Source organism: Trichosurus vulpecula, chromosome 8 (genome assembly GCF_011100635.1).
Source record: "Trichosurus vulpecula isolate mTriVul1 chromosome 8, mTriVul1.pri, whole genome shotgun sequence".
Taxonomy (NCBI): Eukaryota; Metazoa; Chordata; class Mammalia; order Diprotodontia; family Phalangeridae; genus Trichosurus; species Trichosurus vulpecula.
The window spans coordinates 162,807,178-162,824,922 of record NC_050580.1 but is presented as its reverse complement, the minus strand read 5'-3'; the positions used below and the strand labels follow the sequence as shown (position 1 = coordinate 162,824,922).

The 17,745-nt window shown below is 38.5% G+C and overlaps 1 protein-coding gene across 1 annotated transcript in view; it reads left to right on the top strand.

Moving 5' to 3' along the window:
- Positions 1–12,438: 12,438 nt before the first annotated feature.
- Positions 12,439–17,745, top strand: part of TEX9 (testis expressed 9) — a 53,844-nt gene continuing 48,537 nt past the window's right edge. Inside the window, exons 1-4 of the mRNA XM_036736855.1 lie at positions 12,439–12,495; positions 12,595–12,659; positions 14,891–14,954; positions 15,808–15,884. Coding sequence (XP_036592750.1) covers positions 12,439–12,495; positions 12,595–12,659; positions 14,891–14,954; positions 15,808–15,884 — 263 coding nt within the window. The remainder of the gene's footprint in view (positions 12,496–12,594; positions 12,660–14,890; positions 14,955–15,807; positions 15,885–17,745) is intronic.

Sequence of the window (17,745 nt, the reverse complement as noted above, 5' to 3'; positions counted from 1 at the left end):
ACATGAATAAAATAGGGAAAAAGGAGATCAATGATCTGGGCATACAGCTGAAAAAGCTAGAAAAAGAGCAAATTGAAAATCCCCAATTAAATACCAAATTAGAAATTCTGAAAATCAAAGGAGAGATTAATAAAATTGAAACCAAGAAAACTATTGAATTAATAAATAAAACAAAGAGCTGGTTTTATGAAAAAACCAATAAAATTGATAAACCTTTGGCCAATTTAATTAAAAAAAAGAAAGAAGAAAATCAAATTACCAGTATCAATTATGAAAAGGGTGAGTTCACCTCTGATGAAGAGGAAATCAAAACAATAATTAGGAATTATTTTCCCCAATTTTATGCCCGTAAATTTGACAACCTTAGAGATATGGATGAATATCTACAAAAACATAAACTGCCCAGGTTAACAGAAAAAGAAGTAAAATTTCTAAATAACCCCATCTCAGAAAAAGAAATTGAGCATGCCATCAATGAACTCCCTAGGAAAAAATCTCCAGGGCCAGATGGTTTTACATGTGAATTCTATCAAACATTTAAAGAACAACTAATTCCAATACTTTGTAGACTATTTGGGAAAATAGGTGAAGAAGGAGTCCTACCAAATTCTTTTTATGACACAAATATGGTACTAATACCCAAACCATGTAGAGTCAAAACAGAGAAAGAAAATTATAGACCAATTTCCCTAATGAATATTGATGCAAAAATTTTAAATAAAATATTAGCAAAACGATTGCAGCAACTTATCACAAGAATAATACACTATGACCAGGTAGTATTTATTCCAGGAATGCAAGGCTGGTTCAATATTAGGAAAACTGTTGGAATAATTGACCATATCAACAACAAAACTAGCAGAAACCATACGATCATCTCAATAGATGCAGAAAAAGCCTTTGACAAAATACAACACCCATTCCTATTAAAAACACTAGAAAGCATAGGAATAAATGGAACTTCCTTAAAATTATAAATAGCATCTACCTAAAACCATCAATAAGCATTATTTGTAATGGCGATAAGCTAGATGCATTCCCAATAAGATCAGAGGTGAAACAAGGATGTCCATTATCACCCCTACTATTCAATTTGGTACTAGAAATGTTAGCTGTAGCAATAAGAAAGGAAAAAGAAATTGAAGGAATTAGAATAGGAAAAGAAGAAACTAAATTATCACTTTTTGCAGATGATATGATGATTTATTTAGAGAATCCTAGAGAATCAAGTAAAAAACTACTTGAAATAATAAACAACTTTAGTAAAGTTGCAGGATATAAAATAAACCCACATAAATCCTCAGCTTTCCTATACATTACTGACAAAGCTCAACAGCAAGAGATAGAAAGAGAATTTCCATTCAAAGTTACTGCAGACACTATAACATATTTGGGAGTCTATTTGCCAAGACAAACCCAGGGCCTATATGAACATAACTATGAAACACTTTTCACAAGAATAAAGTCAGATCTGAATAAATGGAAAAATATCATTTGCTCATGGTTAGGCTGAGCTAATATAATAAAAATGACAATTTTACCTAAATTAATCTATCTATTCAGTGCCATACCAATCGAACTACCAAAAAATTATTTTACGGAACTGGAGAAAATTATAACAAAATTCATCTGGAAAAACAAGAGGTCTAGAATATCTAGGGTATTAATGAAAAGAAATGCTAGAGAAGGTGGCCTAGCCATACCAGATATTAGACTGTACTACAGAGCAGCAGTCATCAAAACTACCTGGTACTGGCTAAGAAACAGAGGTGTGGATCAGTGGAATAGGATAGGAATACAAGATGGAGAAGTCAACAACTATAGCAATCTACTCTTTGATAAACCCAAAGAGGCCAGCTTCTGGGCTAAGAAATCACTATTACACAAAAACTGTTGGGAAAATTGGAAAATGGTAGGACAGAAACTGGGCATAGACCAATATCTTACACCATATACCAAAATAAAGTCAAGATGGGTTCATGATTTAGGAGTAAAGTCTGATACTATAAGTAATTTGGGAGAGCAAGGAATAGTTTACTTATCAGATTTATGGAAAAGAAAAGAATTCATGACCCAACAAGAGATAGAGAGCATTACAAAATGCAAAATGGATAATTTTGATTATGTTAAATTGAAATGTTTTTGTACAAAAAAAAGCCAATGCAACAAAAATTAGGAGGGAAGCAGAAAATTGGAAGAAAATCTTTACAACTAGTATCTCTGATAAAGGCCTCATTTCTAAAATATACAGGGAACTGAGCCAAATATATAGCAATACAAGCCATTCCCCAATTGAGAAATGGTCAAAGGATATGAACAGGCAGTTTTCAGAGGAAGAAATTAAAGCTATCTATAGGCATATGAAAAAATGCTCTGGATCACTACTAATTAGAGAAATGCAAATCAAAACAACTCTTAGATACCACATCTTTCCTGTCAGATTGGCTAAAATAACAAAACAGGAAAATGATAAGTGCTGGAGAGGATGTGGGAAAATTGGAACATTGTTGCATTGCTGGTGGAGTTGTGAGATGATCCAGCCATTTTGGAGAGTAATTTGGAACTATGCCCAAAGGGCCACAGGAATGTTCATACCCTTTGCCCTAGCAATACCACTTCCAGGGCTGTGTCTCAAAGAAATCACACAAGAGGGAAAGGGACCCATATGTACAAGGATATTTATAGCGGCTCTTTTTGTGGTAGCCAAGAATTGGAAATCAAAGGGATGCCCATCAATTGGGGAATGGTTGAACAAGCTGTGGTATATGAAGGTAATGGAATACTGTTGTGCCATAAGAAATGGGGATGATATGGACTTCATAACAACCTGGAAAAACCTGCACGACATAATGCTGAGTGAGCGGAGCAGAGCCAGGAGAACACGGTACACAACCACAGATATATGGATTCCGTGAGGACCAACCCTGACAGACTTCGCTCTTCTCAGCAACACAAGGTGCAGGCACAACTTCAAAGGACTCACGATGGAGAATGTTATCTACATCCAGAGAAAGAACTATGAAGTTTGAATGCAGATAGAGGCACACTTCATGCTCGCCTTTTTCTCTTCTCTTTTGTTTTTGTTTTTGGGTTGGTATTTTTTTGTTTTGTTTTGGTTGTTTCTTCTTTCTCATGACTCATTCCATTGGTCATAATTCTTCTCTGCAACTTGACTAGTGTATAAATTAATTCAATGCGAAGTTATTCGTGGTAGTTATGTGAGATTCCATGCTGTCTTGGGGAGGGAGGGGGGGAGGGGAGAAAATCTGGAACTCAAAATTATGTAGAATCGTCTATTGTAAACTAAAAATAAAAATAAATATTAAAAAAATTTTTAAAAAAATTTGTCTAAAGAAAGCATAATTAGCAAAACAAATCTGTTGCAAAAACTATATTCAGAATCAAAGTAAAATATAAACAAGTTGTAAGTACCCCAGCTATAACTCTTTTTGTTAATAAGGATAAAATAAGAGAATTCTTTAGCAATGACATGAGAATTGGGTAGTATAGCTGTCAATGGGCTCAGTTATCCATATCCAAAAGCTTATATTTGAAGCTACAGGTTAATATTGATTACCTTCATGTCTATAAGCAATGAGTACACCAGGAAAGAATTTGAAAAAACTTAATGCTAAACTTAGACTCATAGGATTTAGAGCTGGAAGGGATCTTAGTTATTTCTAGACCAACCTTTTCATTACACAGATGGGAAAACTTGGGCCTAGAAAGATGAAATCACTTACCTAAGGTTGTGTAGTTACTCAAAAAAATGAAAAATTATCTTTCTTGGTTAACTGCTCTAGTCAATGGCAATGGACTTGGTTTGGGAAGTTTTGGCTTTGACATTGTATGTGTGTGACCTTGTATAACCTCTCAGCCTCAGCATTCCCTGCTGTAAAAGAGAGATAATAACACTTACTACTTCACAGAGGCTTTGTAACAAAAGCTGTGAATTTTAAAGCAAAGTACTAAAAAAAATATGCAAGACTTGGGAATTTAACTGTATAGGTGGAGAGAGTTTTTTATTTCTAAAAGTCAATCTCCCTTCTCCGTTATGTTCCTACTCTCTTAGGATAAAAGGAGTAAACAGTGACAGGACCCAGAGCCTATAAATGTAAGTACTACAATACAGAAACAGCAATTTTCAGGTCTCTTAGACTGAAAATGCCATGAAATGAAATATTCACTTTCAAGAATGGTAGTGCTATAGACCAGGGCTTTTAAAACTTTTTCCACTTGTGAACCCTTTTCCATTTCAGCAGCGTTCCGTTGGTGCTGCGTGGGTGTGACAGCATGCATTTGTGTTCAGAACAAAGGCTGCAGTGAAGTTGCACATGCCGATGCATTACACATTTTATTTTGAATTGATTTTTGGTCACTGAGCATTCAGAAAACTTTTACTGTTGCCAAATTTTTGTGACCCCCCCATATGGGGTCACAACCTATAGTTTAAGAAGTGCTGCTAGACTATCTCTTCTGAATGACAGGGAGTTATTTTTTTGTTATTGTGGTTCAGTCATTTCAGTTGTGTCTGACTCTTTGTGACCCTATTTGGGTTTTCTTGGAAAAGATACTGCAGTGGTTTGCCATTTCCTTCTCTAGCTCATTTTACAGATGAGAAAACCGAGGCAAATGAGATTAAGTGACTTGCCTGGGGTCACACAGCTACTAAGTATCTGAGTATTGAACTCGGTGAAGATGATTCTTCCTGACTCCAGGCCTGGCACTTTATCTACTGCACCATCTAGCTGTCCAGGAGTCAATTATGAGTTGAATTATCATTTGTCTTCTATATCCATGCCTAATTAGTTACAAGTTTAGATCTAGTTATATCAACAACTCAAATGTGGCCTGGAACAGCCCTCGAATCTAGGTTTATTCATTCTCTTCCTCCCCACAAAGTGGGGGAAGATGCCTACCATATAGCAAAAAAACTAAACTAGCAAGTGAAAGCCTCTCTATGGAGAATTAATGAAAAAACACTTCTGTGTCCCAGTTTTTTCATTTGTTATGTGAGGAAACTGGACTACTGGATCATTTCAAAGGTTCCCTCCAGTCTAACATTCCATGATTCTACGATGTGCTACCATGTCATTTTTATTTAAAAACATTTTCATCTTCAATATGATGAAGTTCTCATCACAAGCAATATCAAAGGAGTCTTAGATGTTCACATTTTTCCAATGTGCTGTTTGATTAATGCAGCTCTGAGGCAAATTTCTCTTAGTTTTACCTGTACCTCACTATTGGCAGTTTAAGGCAAGTCAGTTTTTTACCCAGTAAATAGCTCCATATTATGGAATCAAGTGCCAACTAGCAATGTCAGTTCAGATCAAATTCAAGGTGATAAAACTCTAACGGAATAGGGGATCAAGAATTACATAAAATCCTTAATTGCTGTTTATCTGCTATGTCTCTCTATAGTCAAATGCTGATTAAAATGTGAAAATCAAACAAAAAATCCCTGAAAAATCAGATACATTTTCATTATTCTTAAGCAATCAAGACAGAAATGGTTGGTGCTTAGAATTTAAAAATCTATATAATACATTGTGAAAATAAAATGAAAGAGAAATTGAATTATGAAAGACTATTTTTGACCTTGTAAATTCTATTTGGATTCATTTGGAAAAACGTTATCCCTAAACAATTATTTCTTTTTCAAAGGTAACATCATAAGAGATGATAAGTACTTTCAGAATTACAAAATTTGTTTACAACTTCCAGTGTTAAGCCTTTTGGAAGGCAATGAATACTATCTTAGTAGCTTGGAAAACACAAATTATCTGTTTAAGAGTTGAGAAGATCTCAACCATTTTGGTGCTAAAAATTTGGTCAAAAAAGCTTGGCTATTAGAGCTTAACAACTATTGTGCATGTTAAGTTGTTAGCACTTTTGTTATCAAAGGACTGAAGATTGAAAGCACTCTTTTATGACCCAATCTGACCTTGATCTTTGAGGTCAAGCTAGTGCAGTCTGAATGTGGCTGTTATCTGATGCTGATAATCATCAATTCTTAAAGGAGAATTAGTTATGGAACGGTTATCCTACCTTCTATAATACAAATTCAAGAAATATGGCTTATGGTTTTATACTATTTTGGAGAATGTCATGCCAATGAACTAGTGCAGGGGTAAAGAACCTGTAGCCTAGAGGCCACATGTGGCCCCTCTAGGTCCTCAAGTATGGCCCTTTGAATACTTGAGGACCTAGAGGGGCCACATGTGGCCTCGAAGCTGCAGGTTCCCCAACCCTGAACTAGTTAATCTGTAATCAGAGGGCTTGGGGTCAAACCTGGTTTTGCTATTTCCTATCTGTGTACTCTTGGACAAGTTCCTTAAGCTCCCTGGGCCTCAGTTTCCTCATTTGTAAAATGAGCAGTTTGGACTAGTTGGTTTTGGAGTTACTTCTAGTTCTAATAATATTTCACTCTGAGTGACTGAAATACCATTAAGTTCCTTCTTGCCAAGTCCAATAGGCTTTTTTTCATTCTTTATCTTCTCAGCTTCTCCCCTACCAGACACTTCTGACCATCCCTCCCCTGGCTTCCGAGACATTACACTTTTCTGGTCTTTCTATGTTTCTCTTACTTCCTTGTCTTATTTGCTGCCCTTTCTTATTTCTCCTACCTCCTCACTGTAAGTATCCTAACAAGTTTAGTCCTTGGTCATCTACGCTCTCTAATCACTTACACTCTTGGAGAACTCATCCATTATCATAACATGTGGGTTTGATTTCAATAACAACCCATTTAACTCTACTATTGTCCAGCCCAAATTTCTCCATCTTATTCATAAGATGTCCTGCAATGGTTTATAGAAATTCAGATATACACTGTCTATAGCATTTTACTGGAGACCTATAGTTTAGCAAACCTATCATAAAGGATATGATGTAAGACTGTTCTTGGTAAATTATGTTAGCTTCTTGTGATTACCACTTCCTTTTCTAAGTATTTATAACAATCTATTCTGGAATTCAATTCAATTAAATAAGCATTTATTAAGTGCCCATTATTTGCAAAGTACTGTGCTAAATTCTAAGGATGCAAAGACAAAAACTAAAGAGTTTCTCAAGGAGCTTACATTATACTGAGGGAAATTTTTCTGGGGATGAATGTCAAGTTGATTAAAGTATGATTTGTAGGAATCATCAATTTCTTCATCTGTAAAATGAGAAAATTGAGTTAAAATGGAAGGTACCTTCCAGCCCTCTATCTGTAATCCTATTATTTGAGTCCTTTTTTAAAAAAAAATCAGTATATATACCTCTCTCTAGTCCTATAGCATTTCTCCCACTTCCCATGTTTTCTTTAATAAGATCACTCAGAGTTTCCAGAGGATTATTACTCTGGCAACTCAGGGGGATAAATTAGATAAATGCTCCCTAGTTTATGGCAAAGCACTGTCAAAGTCTCTCATGCTATTGTAGCTTGGGGACTGATCTCCAAATCTCCCCAGGTACTCTCTTTTTCCCCATTCTCTAGCTGGCTTACTCTTCCTGCCTGAACTCACTTTGACAGGTATACCACTTGACTTTCAAGGTCCTAGGGGTAACAGTTGTGGGAACAACACTTATCCATTATAGTTCTTTAACTTCCACCAGTGTCCTTCTTTTTATACAAACCATTCAAATGACATCACTAACTCTTAAATATGAAAATTTACTTAACAAGAAGACAAAAACAATAATATTCCTAACATAAAATTTACCCAATAGACTGTTAAAGTAGGAATAATTTCCACCTCTAAACCTAGGTCAAACTATCCTGCTGATGTCCATGAGCAAGACTGGACACACACTTACAGAAACCTAGACACCTAGGGAAGCCCATGTGCCCTGGACATGGGGTTTAATATTCTAGACTCTAGGCCTGCATGCCACTGGTCTCTGGTAAGTAATAGTTGGCATCACACATCACCTACTCCTCTTCTAAGACTTTTCACTCTCCTACTGAACAAAGCCATTGAGGCAATGTTAAACTCTTTTAATAAATCAGTAGCATTACATTTTTTTTTCAATTAAACCAAAGCCCTAAGCCTGGAGTTGTCAGCTTTTCAGGTTTGTTCCCTTGCCTGGGTGCTGAAGCAGTTTTAAGGAATTTCAATGACTACCTGGAAAACTGCAAAGCTCCTCTAGCCCCTCCACAGAGAAATTTCTCCCTTGAAAGACAAAGGTCAGTAGAGAACAAACTAGTCAGGTCCTTTAGGGGTTTCCCTTTATTCAAGTTGTAGACAGTGCCAAAGGGAAATAAGCATTAGCAGCTCTTGAGCTGGTGGATTCTGGTTCCTTTAATAAGCTTCCAGTAACTATAGTCTTCTCCTCCAAACAAACAGCAGCCTGTATCCAACCATCTTCCCACCATGCTGCCTACACTTCAACCCCTCCATAAATTTAGATGCTGCTCCTGGGTCCTCCAGCTCTGCTTCTGGGTCTTCTAGTTCTGATCAGTCTTCTTTCACTTTTCATCTTTACACCTGGGTATCACCCTACCTTTCCAGTTCCTCTTTTTATACTGTCTTCCTTCATTAGAATGAAAGCTTTTTGAAGACAGGGACTGTCTCAATTCCTTGATTGCTGGATAGTTAACATCCAAAAAAGACCTTGACAAGTGCTTGACATTGTACCATCTGTGACAGCTAGGTGGTGCAGTGGATATAGAAAGCTGGTCCTGGAGTCAGTGGAACAGAGGTACTCAAGACACAGTAGTAAGTGACCATATTGTTTGATAAACTCAAAGACTCCAGCTTCTGGGATGAGAACTCACTATTTGAGGAAAACTGTTGGGAAAAGTGGAAAATGGTATGGCAGAAACTAGGTATAGATCAGGCCTGCACAACACCTCTTTGGTGGGCCTGGTATAAACCAATATCTCCAAACATACCAAGATAAGGTCAAAATGAGTTCATGAGTTAGACACAAACTGGGATACCATAAGCAAATTAGGAGATCAAGGAAAAGTTTACCTGTCAGATTGATGGAGAAGGAAAGAATTTATGACCAAACAAAAGAGAGAGCATTAGGAAATGCAAAGTGGATAATTTTGATTACATTAAATTAAAAAGGTTTTGTACAAACAAAACCAATGTAGGGAGCAGGAAACTGGGAAACAATTTTTACAGCAAGTGTTTCTGATAAATGCCTCATTTCTAAAATATATAGAGAACCAACTCAAATTTATAAGAATACAAGTCATTCCCCAACTGATAAATGGTCAAAGGATATGAACAGAAGTTTTCAGAAGAAATCAAAGCTATCTATAGTCATATGAAAAAAATGCTCTAAATTACTGCTGATTAGAGAAATGCAAATTAAAACAATTCTAAGGTACTACCTCATACCTATCAGATTGGCCAATATGACAGAAAAAAGAAAATGATAAATGTTGGAGAAGATGTGGGAAAATTGAGACACTAATGCATTGTTAGTGGAGCTGTGAACTGATCCAACTATTCTGGAGAACAATTTAGAATTATGCCCAAAGAGCAATCAAACCATGCAAACCCTTTGATCCAGCCATACCACTACTAGGTCTGTATCCCAAAGAGATCACAAAAAGGGGGAAAGGACTTACATGTATAAAAATATTTATAGCAGCAATTTTTATGGTGGCCAAGAACTGGAAATTGAGGGAATGCCCATCAATTGGGAAATGGCTGAACAAACTGTGGTATATGAATGTAATGGAATACTATCATACTATAAGAAACAACGAGCAGGCAGATTTCAAGAAAACCTGGAAAAACTTACATGAACTGATGCTGAGTGAAGTGAGCAGAACCAAGAGAACATTGTATACAGTAACAGCAACATTGTGCATTGATTAACTATGATAGACTCAGCTCTTCTCAGCAGTGCAATGATCCTAAGACAATTCCAAAAGACTCATGATGTAAAATGCTATCCACATCCAGAGAAAGAACTATGGAGTCTAAATGTAAATCGAAACATACAATTTTAACTTTCTTTGTGTGTGTGTGTGTTTTTCTTTTGTTCTGTTTGTTCTTTCACAACATGACAAATATGGAAATATATTTGACACGACTGCACATCTATAACCTATGTCAGATTGCTTGCTGTCTTGGGGAGGGAGAAAAAGAGTGAGAAAGAAAAATTTGGAATCCAAAATCTTATAAAAATGAATGTTGAAAACTACCTTTATGTGTAATTAGAAAAAATAAAATACTATTTATTTTTTAAAGAAGACTTGGTTTTTGTTGTTGTTCAATTGTGTTTGACTCTTTGCGACCTCTTTTGGGGTTTTCTTGACAAAGATTACTAGCTCAGTTTGTTATTTCTTTCTCCACCTCATTTTACAGATAAGGAAACTGAGGTATACAGGGTGAAGTGACTTGCCCAGGGTCACATAGTGACTATGTTTCTGAGTCCAGATGTAGATTCAGTAAAGATGAGTCTTTCTGACTCCAGGCCTGGTATTCTATCCCATGCGACACCTAGTCACCTCTGAAAGACCTGGAGATCATGCCATGTGGGAATTCCTGAAAGGAAGTAGCAATGTCTAGTCTACAGGAAAAAAAAAAGACTTGGATCTCTAACTTCAAGTATATGATATGCCATCAAGTGCAAATTGGATTAGACTTGTCCTACTCTGCCTTGGAGGGCAGAATTAGGCACAATAAGTTGCAAAGAAGCCAATTAGGGTTGACAGAAGAACTTCCTAATAAATAGAGCTATTGGAAAGGGAAACTGGGCTATCTTTGGGGTTTGTGGCTTCCTCAAAGCCTAGATGACTACATGTTGGGTAAGTTGTAGAACAGGTTTGTTCAGGTTGGCTGGACTAGATGACATAAGAATTTCCTTCCAAATCTAAGATTCTGTGAACTGCATCTGTGATCGACCTTGGGGGACAGTTGGTTTGATTTAGATTAAGCGACAAACTGATTTGGAGCTGCTTCATGTTCTTTCCTCATCTCAGTCATCTTCCTCAACCATTTTCTTTCTTTAATTTCCAGTCGGATGATAGGAAACATGGATGCAAAACAGGATTAAGTTTCTTTTTCACTCTGTGATCTGTGAACTTCTCCCTTTCCATTTCCGCCTGCCTCCCCCACCAAAGCACCGCCTGAAAAGCCCATTTATTGTCCTTAGCTTTTTTTTCCTGATACTCTATTGCTTGGGAAGTTGAATTAGATGACCCGGTCCCTTCACTCTAAGTCTTACGGTTCTTTCATTTCATTCCTCCCACCGCGGTTCAAGAACACAAATGTCTCCTTTCTTCCTGACAATATCAAGTCCAAAGTCCTCTACTAGCTTTCAAGGCCTTCCAGAATGTTGCCTCACCCTACCTCTCCGACGTCGTTTTTCTTTATTTCCCAGCAATCAAACTCTGCTCCAGTCAAACATGTTACCACGGTCTCTTTCTTGCACCAACGTGCTCGTTTCTGCTTCCATATACCATGCCTGGCTCTCTCCCTCAGTCCCCCAACCCCACCCCATCCAAATCGTCCTCTCCTTCGGAGACCAGCTGAAGTCGTACATCCTCTTAGCATCCCTCGTCCCACCCCTCCCTGCACTTCTTTGGCCTTTATAATCAAGTCCCACAGTTTGGCCATAAATTGCATTATATTTGTCTGCTGTGCATACGGTGCGCTGGAGTTCTGGTTCTTGTGTTAAATTTTCCTTCGTTAATTCGCAAATGCTACAAATGAGAGCTCGATTTATTGTTTTGTTGCCTGTCCAAATTTAAGAAAGTGATGTGGCAAATGTTAATAACGCACATTAATTGAAATGTACGTCTAGCACCCTTCCTTCGTGCACCGCTCCCTCTCACCCCCAGCCCGCTGTGTAGCAGTTACCGGCACAGGAGGGACTGCCAAAAGGACTCTCCGGCACCTGCTTACGTCGCCTCGTAGCGGTTACCGTGTGAGGTTCATGGGGGGCAGGCATCCTGCTCTTATCCTTCTGTTGCTCTAGAAATAAACAACTCTCCGAGGATCTAGCTCTTCCTCCCCTCACTCGGCTGTTATTAACCTCCAAGTGACAAAATACAAGGTCCTGTGAAATTGCGTCTCAGGTTGCGGGGCGCATCGTTAACAGGTTAGTAGAGCATTTGTCAGAGATCCAAGTCTTTTTTTTTTTTTTCCTGTAGACTAGACATCGCTACTTCTTTTCAGGAGTTCTCACATGGCATGATCTCCAGGTCTTTCAGAGGTGACTAGGTGTCGCATGGGATAGAATACCAGGCCTGGAGTCAGAAAGACAGCAAAACAATTCGTGCGGGTGCGGGTTACATCGGGCTGCTCCGAAGTCGAGCTGGAGCATCACCACGGGTACCCATCTAACTCAGTCAAGTGAGCCGAGAACCCAGAAAGAGAAGGGGGGTGGGGTGGAGGGAGGGAGCGAGCCAGGCTGGGGAGCCGGAAGAACTCTCGCGAGAAATAACTGATCGCCTTGGCAACCGCGACGCGTTCTCCGAAGATGGAGACCTGGAAGATCGACCCGGCGCTGGGCGCTTCTGCCACCTCGGACTCCTGGGTACCCCCGGGCTGCAGCCAAGAAGGGGATGGGGGTTAGGGGTGGGGGCTCGGGGGAAATCCGGCGGAATCCATCTGAAGGGTGATTGTCTTGTTTCAGTGGTGGGATTCTGCCGGGAACTCGAAGCAGCTGAGAGACCTTCGGAGCCAGGAGGAAAAGTATCTGTAAGAAACGCGCGGCCGGCGATCTGGGGGTGGGGGAGGGGATGCCGTTGTGTTTTGGTTTTCCCGCTTTCTTGAAATTAGGTGGAATATCTTCTTTAGCTTTCCGTTTTCTTCTCCCAGTCCGGCAGCCTGCCCTCCCTCGTCTGTCCCTTTCTTTCACAGTTGAGAACTTTAGTCCATAAACATTTATTAAGCGCCTACTGTATACCAGGCGCCGCTCTAAGCACTGGGGATGCCAAGAAAGGCAAAAGACAGCCCCGGCCCTCTAGGAGTCCGCAGCCTGATTGGGGCAGGGGTGGGGGTGGGGAGACGGGGGACCGTAAGCAAATAACCATGTACTAGCAAGATACAGAATAAAGTGGGGAGAGTCTCAAGAGGGAAGGGACTACAATTAAGGAGGATCTGGAGGAGACTTTCTGTACAAAGTGAGGTTTTAGCGGGGACTTGAAATAAGCCAGGGTAGTGAGGCTGCCCCAGGTGCAGCCATGAGGAGGGAGAGCATTCTAGATTTGGGGGACTGCCAGAGAAAATGTCCAGAGTCTGGGCATGGAGTATTTCATAGCACCACAAGCAAGGTTACTGAACCCTACTGTGTGTGGAGAAGGTGTTTAAGGTATAAGAAGACTGGAAAGATGGGGATGGAATGGGGCAGGTTATGATGGGCTGTGAACTCCAGATGATTTTATATTTGATTCTGGAGGTGTTAGGGAAGACTTGACCTTAACTTGTAATTTTTCCCACCCCCATGGGTGGTACCTTTGAAAGTTGGTGCTGAATGAGCTATGAAGACTTTGGATTCTGGTTTTGAAGACTTGAATCAATTCCATGGTTTCTGTTTAGTACAGCTACAACTTTTTAGGCCCTGTTTCAGGGCTTCCTGTAAACTGGAAGGGAATTCTTGTGGCAGGGTCCCAATGGAACCTTATAGCAGCCTTTGTAGATTATCCTTTCAGATCTTTAGTAATGCACATGTATGATGTAGTTGTGCTTTCTGTTCATTAATCCAGCAATCATTTATTAATCATTTATGTACAAAGTGCACAAGTGCCAGGGGACACATAGTAGGCACTTAATACATGCTTTTTGTTTGATTGCTAAGTACATTCATCAGAAGTTATAATGAATCCCAGCCCTGCAGTGTGAAAAATAATTACTTTATATTGCTGTTTTTTTCAGTGCCAACAATAGATGGTTCAGGTTGACAGAAGCCCAAATAGTCACTTTGGGAAGGAGGGCCTTCAGTCTTCTTCTTCCTGATAGCATGGTTCGCTTCCTTTCAGGTTTTTCCAGGTGTCATGGATTGTAATCTTCATCATTGGAAGGAACCTACTCTGAGATCACAAATCTATTTGAATATGGACACTTTCATAGTTATACCTACTATAATAGCCAATTTTAAAATGTATTGATGTCTTATGTTTTCATAATACCTTCAGTTCTTAAGTTGTTTGTCCTCTCCTATCCATCAATCTACCCCTTATAACAATGAATAAAAACAAAAAAGAAAAAAAGCAGTTCAGCAAAACTAACTCTTTGCTGTTCTTTGCACAAGATACACCCATCTGCCAGGTCCCTTCATTTTCATTAGCTACATGCCTGGAGTTCTCTCCCTTCTCTTCGAGTCCCAGTTAAAATCCTTTCTTGTAAAAGAAGTCTTTCCCAGTCCCTCTTAATGGTATGGTCTTCTTTTGTGATTATATCCAATGATCATATCTATCTATCTCTGTATCTTTATTCTGTATATAGTTATTTTCATGTTAACTCCTCCATTACATTGTGAGCTCCTTGAAAGTAGGGGCTGGTTTTGTTTGTTTGTTTGTTTTTTGTCTTTCTCTGTGTCCTCAGCACAAAGCCCCGTGCCTGGCATATAGTAAGTATTTAATAAATACTTGTTAACTGACTCACTTTTTCAACACTAGAATGCTTGAGGAGAGAAAACACAGATATTTTTTGGTTGATGCCTCCTTTGTACTTTCTGAATCAAATTTTTTTTAATACCAAGTCCTTGGCACTTCATTTATTTCTGCTAAATTGGCAATGATGGCTTCTTTATGGAGCTGCAAAATAATGTATTTGGAATTTTTTTGAAATGATTATGTTTTGGTGTAACGGTCTCTTCCATTGTTGATATCATAAGCTAACCTAATTTTCGCATTTTCATCTGATCATCATTTTAATTTCCATTAGATACTTCAGTAAATCCTAATTTAACAGTGTTTTGTATACTTTAGACGTCTAAATGCAGAACTTGAAGCAAAAACAGCTGATCTGGTTCGTCAAGCAGAAGAAGCTATAGTAAGTAAATATTGTAATTAGCCTGAGTAGTGCAAAATGCTAATTTGGGCTTAGAACAGTTCTTTGAATATAAAACACTTGTCTCCCTTCCTCTTTCTTTAGCACCTTTCCCCCTTGAGTTTGGGTAATGTTCATGGACGATTATTTCTTTATTAGGTGAATGACTTATTTGGTGAATTAGCTGCTGTAGGATTATATATGTGAGTAAGCTACAAGGTGTCTGTTGAAGTTTGAGATACCCCAACTCAATTCAAATTGAACATGAAATCAATTTCTATATACATTCCTTAGTCCCTCAGGTTCTGTGTGTCTCTCTAGGAGTATAGATTAATTCCCCTGAAACCTCATAACTCTCTTTGGTTTGTATTGTCTGTACCTACTAGGAGCCCCATTCTTGCTTCCCTTCCTGAAATTGTCCCAAATAATTTACTCACTTGACAAAAAGCCTAAATGAAATTACCAAAACAAAATTGAAAGTAAAATGTAGTAGTATTAACATCCACATGGTTGGAGCAGTTACAGCCACTTCTGACAAAGTCAGAATTGCCAAATCTCCTACCCTGTTTTATACTCTACACCTATGTTGTTATGGTGGAGGATTTGGTCATTTTGGTAGCAGGGTGCAGTAGAGAGCTGCTAACAAGCGTTCTCTGGCACAACAGGTACAAGGTACAACAGGTAGGGGGAACCACCTTATCTCGCTCTGGCTCATCTATCTCTTATTGGCAGTGAACGATTGACTCTTGGTCACCTACAAGGTGAATTTGGCAACTTAGATTGGTACCATGTTAGAATTACTGGCAGACTTTTAATATATAGTATACTTATGATACTTGTTTTGTTTCTTAATTAGAGAGATCAAAATGAGATACTGTCCAAAGTAGTTTCATCTCCAGTTAAACCACATGAAGAGAAAGAAGATTATACAAAGTAAGTACATGATATCTTTATTACTGATGGTTTTAATAACTAGTTTGGAATGCATTTAAAGACAATAATAATACCAACTTTTATATAACTCCTCGGGGGCAGCTAAGTGGCACAGTGGATAGAGTGTCGGGCCTGGAGTCAGGAAGACTCATCTTCCTAAGTACAAACATGGCCTCAAACGCTTAGTAGCTGTGTGACCCCAGGTAAATCGCTTAACTCTTGTTTGCCTCAGTTTCCTCATCTGTAAAATGAGCTGGAGAAGGAAATGGTAAACCACTCTAGTATCTTTGCCAAGAAAGCCCCAAAAGGGGCCACAAAGAATGAGACATGACTGAAAATGACTGAACAACGATGACATACAGCACCTACTTTGTGCCTGGGACTGTGCTCAGTTCTTTGCAGTTACTATCTCATTTGATCCTCATGACGACCCTGGGAGATGGGTGCTATTATTATCCCCATTTGACAGGTGAAGAAACTGAGGCAATGGGAGGTTAAGCACCTTGCCCAAGTAAGTGTGTGAGGCTAGATTTGAATTCAGGTCACCTCAGTGTTTCATCCTCCGCACCACTAAGTCCCTCTAGCAGTTTTGGAGTTGGCCTGTAATTTCACTGGTATAGGGAACTCCTGGTGAAGAAATTCATTCTAACAATGCAGGTTGACATCTATTCTGCAGTTAGTGTTATATGGCTGCCTGAGGCACTGAGAGGTTAAACGATTAGCCCGAGATTACATAATCAGTGTGTTTCAGAGCCAGGTCTTAGACATAGAACCGTGCCTGGTTCCCTATCCATTATGCCACGGTGCCTCTTAGAGAGGAGTGATTAAAAAAACAATCCTTAAAGTGTGAACTTTTGTGAGTCCTTTGTTTTGAAGGGCAATTGTGTAATTAGTATATTAAGTAAATATAGTTATTAAAGAAAATATATTTAACGTATACTTTGATTCGAATTACTAACGTAATTGATACAAAAATTTTAGTTGAGGTGTTCGTGTTCTTTAAGTAAACAATCATATTGAAAAGTTGTCATTGTTCCCTTTGTCTATGTTTATTCCCTTTATTTCTTTTTCTTGTCTTGTCACTATAGCTAGCATTTCTAAATCTATATAAAATAATAGTGGTAATAATGAACATCTTTGCTCTAGCCTCTAGCATTTCTCCCATATATATATAATGTGAGCTTCTTGGTTTTAGATAGGTTTTTTTTTTTACCATATTAAGAACTGGTACACTTGTTGCTGTTCTTTAGTGCTTTTTTCAGATACAGAATTTGTCAAAAGCTTTTTCTGCATCTTTATATAATCTACGCTTTTGTCATTAATATGCTATGTTCAGTTTTTTGTTTTCCTAAAAGTAAATCATAAAGTCTGAAGTAGGGGATATGTTCACTGTGGCCATCAGAAAACTAATGGGCTAAATGAAGTGGGGGAGATTGGTACTTATATTTCATTTTTTCAATTGAGTTATGGTCCCATCACTGAGACTATCTGCCTCCAACAAAACATGAATTTTTTTGAGCATTGAAAGGGACCTTAGTGGCCTGAAGGGAATCCCCACTAACACATACCTGACAAGTGGTCATATAGAATCTATTTGAAGATCTCCAAGAAAGAGGAACCCACCATAGGCAGCTCATTGCATATTTAGACAGCTCTAATTGTGAGGAAGTTTTTCCTGATATTAAGTCTAAATTTATGTCTTTGCAACTTCTGTCTATTACTTCTTGCTCTGCCTTCTGGGACTAAACAGAACAAACCCAATTTTCTTCCACTTGATAGTCCTTCAAATGTTTGATGACAGCTGTCATGTCTCCCCTGAGTTGAATCTTCTCAAGACTAAGCATCCACAGTTCCTTCAGCT